The sequence below is a fragment of the Helobdella robusta genome (genome assembly GCF_000326865.2).
Source record: "Helobdella robusta unplaced genomic scaffold HELROscaffold_9, whole genome shotgun sequence".
NCBI lineage: Eukaryota > Metazoa > Annelida > Clitellata > Rhynchobdellida > Glossiphoniidae > Helobdella > Helobdella robusta.
The window spans coordinates 3,822,842-3,829,785 of NW_008705512.1; the positions used below are offsets into that span (position 1 = coordinate 3,822,842).

General features: G+C 34.3%; 1 protein-coding gene across 1 annotated transcript; it reads right to left on the minus strand.

Annotated features, from left to right (window-relative positions):
- Nucleotides 1-2,923: 2,923 nt before the first annotated feature.
- Nucleotides 2,924-3,513, minus strand: HELRODRAFT_108682 (hypothetical protein; the record flags this gene model as incomplete). The annotated part of the gene is made up of 2 exons (XM_009033262.1): nt 3,255-3,513; nt 2,924-3,145 (listed from the first exon to the last, which is right to left on the minus strand). Exons 1-2 carry the CDS (start codon nt 3,453-3,455, stop codon nt 2,924-2,926), a joined length of 423 nt encoding a protein of 140 aa, XP_009031510.1. The 5' UTR covers nt 3,456-3,513.
- Nucleotides 3,514-6,944: the final 3,431 nt, after the last annotated feature.

The window sequence follows — 6,944 nt, forward strand, 5'->3', positions numbered from 1 at the left end:
TTCGCTTCATCTCATTGTCGTTTCGTTTCGTCAGTTTGTCCACCGGATCGCTACGGACCTGACTGCAAATCGAAATGCAGATGTAGCAATCATCGCTGCCACATGAAGACAGGCAGATGTTTCATGCAAGCACCCAAATGAATTATGACGACGACCATTTGAAGATCACTCACGGCACATATTCATGTATAAATATTTCCTCATTTATATTCCAAACTTGAGAAAACTTAAATAAATAAATAAACTTGATAGCTGTGCGTATATTATACACATTATATTATATCAATATGTATAATATACTTCACTCATATTCAATTATTCACAGCATGTTCTTTACATATATTCATAAATCCGTCTGCTTCAAACATTGCGGTGTAGAGAAAAATTCATTTAGTATTTAAGTTTGAGTCAAATTGTTGCTATATAATTTAGCCAAGCTGGGCATAACAATTTTCAGGACCACGTTATTTCGAATGCTGCTTATTAATTTTACCCTCTTGAGCCAAGTCCATTTAGTTAGTTTGGGCAAACCCGATATCTTAATTGGATGAAATTAAACAAGTTACCTCAGAAAATAACTATTTTATTATTTATTTTTTATTAGTTCATATGAAATTTTCATAATAATATCATGAAATTATAAAATTAATTATGTTTAGCGCAATAGTTACAAAGGTTTGTATTTTGGTTATAGAAACACATGGCAATAAAATATATTACGAACAAGCTTCCCAGAAACAGAAAACTGACACTATAAAACACATCAGATTAACTTTTATAAAAATAAGTCAAACTTTAAGCCAGTCTTTTTTATTTAATTAATTTATTTATTTATTCATAAAACTAAAAGTAATAAACATACATGCATGTTCACAAAAAATTCATTAAAACCAAAGAGTTTATTTATTTTATTAACAAGCAGGTAAGAGTTTCAATAAATACTTAATGACAGTCCAATCAGCTGTACCACACCTCAAATTATTAACTAAATTAATTCATTAAATGTTAAATTAACCGAGATTTAATTCCCATTAAGTAATAATAAATATGATTGATAATATAATTAACATAATTTAATAACATAATTAACATAAATTAATAATATTATGTCGTCTGTACCCTGAAGAGCGAATTTTTCAAGAAATAACACGAGGTTACGGTAATGAAGAAAAAATATAATAAGATAAAAATAATAAAATAATAATAATTAATAATAATATAAATAAAAATATAAGTAAATAAATGAATGGAACAGATAGACAAAGGTGTTTTGGAATAAAACGCACAAGCAAACAATAAGATACGCGCATACACAGAACATTGGAAAGTCATTTCTTGCCTTGCGAAACTAGATAGAGTAATGAAAAATTCATCAAATAACGTTTTTTTTAAACAGAAAAATATCAGAAATATAAAAAAATGACGTCACCATACGACGTCATCATTATCCTCGTTAACGCCAACATTATCCCTCGCTACCATACTCATCATCGTTTGATTGTCATGGCAAAGCAACCGTGATCTCATTAGTCTTCACCATTTACACATAATTTAAAACAAAGTTTAACCGCTTTTTTAAATAACATTTGAAAATCTACAAGAAGAACGTGTATTTATTACTCCACAAGAACAGAACACACACACACCACACAAATACAGTCACACACACACACACACACACACACACACAAGCAGCGTACGTATACAATGCAAGAAATTCATTTCATTATTTTTTTTATTTTATTCATCATAAATCCGTTTCAGTTTAGGCCATTTTTTTTTGCCCTGAAAATTCGGTTAATAACGAACTAAGAACAACGGTTTTTTTTTATGTAATTCCGCATTTGTCACTAAACAATTGAATAAAAATAAATAAAAATAATGTAATTCAAACGTTAATAATTAATTACTTCTAATTAAAACATTTACTACTCCCAATAACTGTTAGGCCCAATCTGCAACTGAAATGAATAAACTTATGACTAAGTGCTAGGGGAAAAACAAAAACAACCTTATAAGCGAAAGTAACATCAAGTACCTTCATCATATCATCATCGTCAATTATATAAATTGGACATAGCCCTATATAAACCAATTTGAACACACACATACGACACATTGAAACACGCATACAAGCAGCACATACACACACACACACGCACACACAAACGAACTTTTAGATAATACGTACATATACGAGCACAACCTTCATTAACACAACAACACAGAATAAAATGACGACTTCTCTACATCAAGACCATCCAACAACGCAGATGTAAGTAAGGATTGTTGTTTAAATAAGACAACAATAAAAAAATGAAATGACTAACTAAATTCTGTACTGAAAATAATTCATCATAATTAAAATTAATAATTACAAAAAAATAAACTAAAAATAATAAAACACAAAGAACAATTTTTTGAAAAATCCACGTGTAGGTACATAGATAGTCAGGTGAATGATGTCAGGTGAATACAAATTTAAAGCAATAATGAAACAGTACATAAACACAATACATATCATATCATTGCTCTCACAACATTACCAATGCACAGGGAACACACACACAAACACACACACACACTGACACACGCACGCATGCCAAATATAAATAAGACACATATATTAAACAGAAAAGAACTTCAATCAGCATACTATCATTTCATCATTCAACGAATGAATGAACAAATGAATGAGCCCATGCTAAAGAAAGTAATCTCAAATGATAAAAATGCAAACAAGAATGTAAGTCTATGAGCCACAAACACACAGCACTGAACAAAAATATAAACAAATTTCAAATCCAGCCACATATAAAACGAAACAGCACTTAAAAATGAAAACTATACAATGGAGGGAGGCCCACTCAACGAGGCCCGCAACAAAACAACCTCCAGGTACCCAAATATGACACCCCTTTTTTCAAACACCTCCACCACCACCGCTGCTGTTACATGCATCTTTCATGGCTCTGATGTTGCTGCAAATTTTAAGCGCGGGCCCAAGTTTGACGTTCATGGCGGTCATCAGGTGGTCCTCGGTCAGTAGAAGCAGGGCCTGGCCGTCTATCTCCTGCTTGCGAAAGTCGTCTGCGTACAAGGAGCAGCCGGTCAGCGATCGAATGAAGTTGTACACTTCGGAGACCTGCACAAACGAAGATGTACCATAATGAGTGAGTCAGTGAGCATAATACCTTAAATAAACAATAATAATGATAATAATGATATGGCAAATATGACGTAACAAGACGTACCCCCCACTGAGATGGGTCAGCATTTGGATTGGTTCCTAGGTCGGAAGCTGAAGTATTGTGTGAAGGTATGTTGTCGTTGTTGTTACAGCTGCTGTTACTATTGTTGTTGTTGTTTATTATTATGTTGTTGTTATGTGGGTAAGTACTGATGTTATTAGGTAACATGTTGCTGCTGATGGTGTTGTGTAAACTACTACTCATGGCGTTGTTGTTGAAGTTGTGGTTATGTAAAGCATTGTTGTTGTTGTTGTAGATGTAGCTGTTCTCATTGTCTAATCTTTGCTGTGATGTTGGGGAGATGATTATATGATTGCTGTTGAACTGTAGTGGTGTGTCAACCACAAGTAGAGGCTGGTATTGTTGTTGTTGTGGTGGTGGCGGTTGTTGCTGCTGCTGCTGATGAAGTTGTTGTTGCTGGTATTGATAATGTTGTTGTTGGTGTTGTTGATGGACTGATCTGTTGATGTTATCAAAAACGTTGCCGTGGTTGTGGATGTTGTTGCCGATGTTGTTGTTGTTGTATGTAGTTTGGTATGAATTGAGTTGGTTTGTTGTGTGGATGGTAGGAGATGTCGATGAGTTGCTGAAATTATTGTTATAGTTATAAACGTTGCTGTTGAAATTAGTGTTAACATGACTGTAGGAATTGTTGCTGTTTGGAGATCTGTACGGACTTTTCATCTGTTGATGTTGTTGGTGGTTAGTAGGTAGGGATGGGCTGTCCAAAATCTTTTTGGAAAAAAAATTAATCACATTTTTTAACACAATGTTGATCCAAATTCTTCAAAAATCAAACAAAGCTTTATAATTAACTAGTTGAAACAAAAAATAACAACCATCTTTGAAAAAAAATATATATCATCCATCCATCCATTCAACAACCATCCATCGTTCATTGACTTTATTCACCTCAATAGAATCACTTCTACACCCGACACTGTTATCACTGCTGACGTCGATATTAGGAGCAGCGCCACCATGAGACGCTACAGCCACTATTGGACCACCAGGAGAGAGAGAGGTAACAGGAGGGACCACCGCATCTCCACCATCAGTTTCTACCGATCCTCTTCCTCCAGAACTTTTTTTCTGATCCACTTTCACGACGTCACTGATCGTTGATTTCGTTTTTTTGTTGTACTTCCTCTTTTCCGGAACTTTTCCAGTTTTGTTCATTTTTGCAGCCGCAGCAGCAGCAGCGGCGGCAGTAGCTGTTGTTGAAGCCACAGTGGCCGCTGCTGTAGCTGGAGAATTAACGTCACGAGATGGTAGATTTTTGGCAGCGGCGGTGGTAGACGATGAGGTGAGGGCAGAACCTTTGGCATAATGCATGGTCCAGCGCGAGGTTGCTGCACTCCTTTTGGAACAGGATATTGAACAGAACTTACCGGTCTGTGAGATCATTATAACAATACAGTGAAGCGTGAATGTATGTAGTTAAGGTTGATTGAAATTAATTAGTCTTCACATAAATGCTGTCGCCGATTAATATACATATAATAAATTTCCCATCAAAAAAGGAATAGTGGTTTCTAGAATTTGACAGAACAACACACAGAACCGAATATTGTGTGTTTATTTTTCAAGTTTCATTTCAAATTTCGTTAAGTTACTTTACATATTTAAATTATAAATATTTTCAGAGTCTGAGTCAGAGTTTTTCATATCTGCTGAGTTTGTCACATAGAAATTTCAAGAACATAACAAAATATTCATTTTTGTTGATTTTGCTGTTGGTCTTTGCTGATATGTAAAATCAATATTAGGTCAAAAGCCGGAAGGCACAAGCAACCAACCAATAAACACAAAATTAGTTGTTGCAGCAAGTAAAGTGAACAGACCTTGCCTATTGCAGCTGACGCCAGGAACAGTTTGGAGCAGCAATGACAAACCATTTTATCTGCATCAGGATCTAAAGTGATGAAGAGAAAAAAAACAGATAATAATTTTCAGTACAATGACAGCTATAAAAGATAACGATCAGAGGAATGTTTATAAAGAAAACAATGACAAAAAATTATGATGACAGAAAATGCCAATGATGCCAATTACATACAGTGCTGATGATAGCCGTAAGATGACAAGTTAGTAAACAATAATGATGATGACTAAGATTGAAGGTGGCAATAACTACTTCAACAAGAACTAACAATTGTCTTTCTCATTATCAGTCGTAACAGTAGTAGCATCAGTAGCAGCAGCAGCAACAGTAGTAGCGGTTATACCAACTTTGTTGATTCTTGATCTGATGCTGTGGCATGAAGATGATGACGACAGCGTACCTTTTTTGACGTTGACGTTATCATTATCGACGTCATCATTGTGGGCAGCATCATCAACTTCATCATCTTCCTCCTCATCTTCATCATCTGTCAGACCGTCGGAGGCTTCGTCAGAGTCGTAATAGGCACTCATGCACATTGTTCTTGGTATCTTGGTATGATGGTACATTTTTTGATGAAGATATAGTATCGTCACATGATGATAACAATAATGATACATTTGAAGATAATTATGATGATTAAATAGCATTTGATGATGAAAATAATGACGATGACACGTCTGATAACGTGAATATGATGATAACAGGAGTAGTTAGCAGTGATGGCTATAAAATATCTCACAGGATTAATACAATTGCTGTATATTAACTCACAATGTCATTCATCACACTATTTCCATACCAATAGTCAATGGTAACAACAGCAAAACAATAATACATGCAACAACAATAACAGCAACAAAATAACACCAACACACGCAACAACACGTGTGCAACAACTAAATAACTACAGGGAATGGCTCTGGTCCCTCCTGTATGATGAAACCCTCGATGATATGAGTCAGTATATTGCATGGTTTCATTGTGGAAGCATGGTTATCAACAATGGTGTTGCCATCGTTGTTTGTTGATGTGGTTGTTGTTGTTGATGTCGTCATCATCACTTCATTACTCATCCTCATTGTAGCTGATGTCATTGCATCATCGTTGTTCTAAAATTACCATCAAATTTAACACTCTAGTCACTTTTTAAACTAAACTATGCCTTAGCAATAAATACTGAAAAAAGCAATGATATTGACCACAAAACTTCTGACATCAAACCTAGCTATAACATTAATGGTACAACAACACTAGCTATAACATTAATGATAATACCATTTGATGACATTAAAATTCCAAAAAAATACTAAAACCTGAATCACATTAAAAGAATTTGTTGATCTAATGGTAGACATATTGTTGTTGTTGTTGTTATTGTTATTATGGCCGTTATTATTATTATTGATGACAGCGGTCGTCACAATCGGTGACAACATGAATATATTGTTGTTGTTTGTACTGGCTGATTGGACATTAGAACTGTCTTCTATGATGGTGCCTAGAAGGAAAAATAAAAACGAGATGACACAAACATACACAAACACGCACGCATACACACGAACACACACACACACACATATAGACATAAACACGCACGCATACACACAAACACACACACACAGGCGAAAAATTATATAACAAATTAAGCAATTTTTGCATTCGCAATTGAAACCCTGATGAATAGATATAAGATAACATCACAGTCAATGAAATACAACTTAACAGTAACATAGAAAATCTAGTAATAAAAAAAAGAAATAAATAAATAATAATTTTCATAATAAAATCTACATTTTATGAAAAAT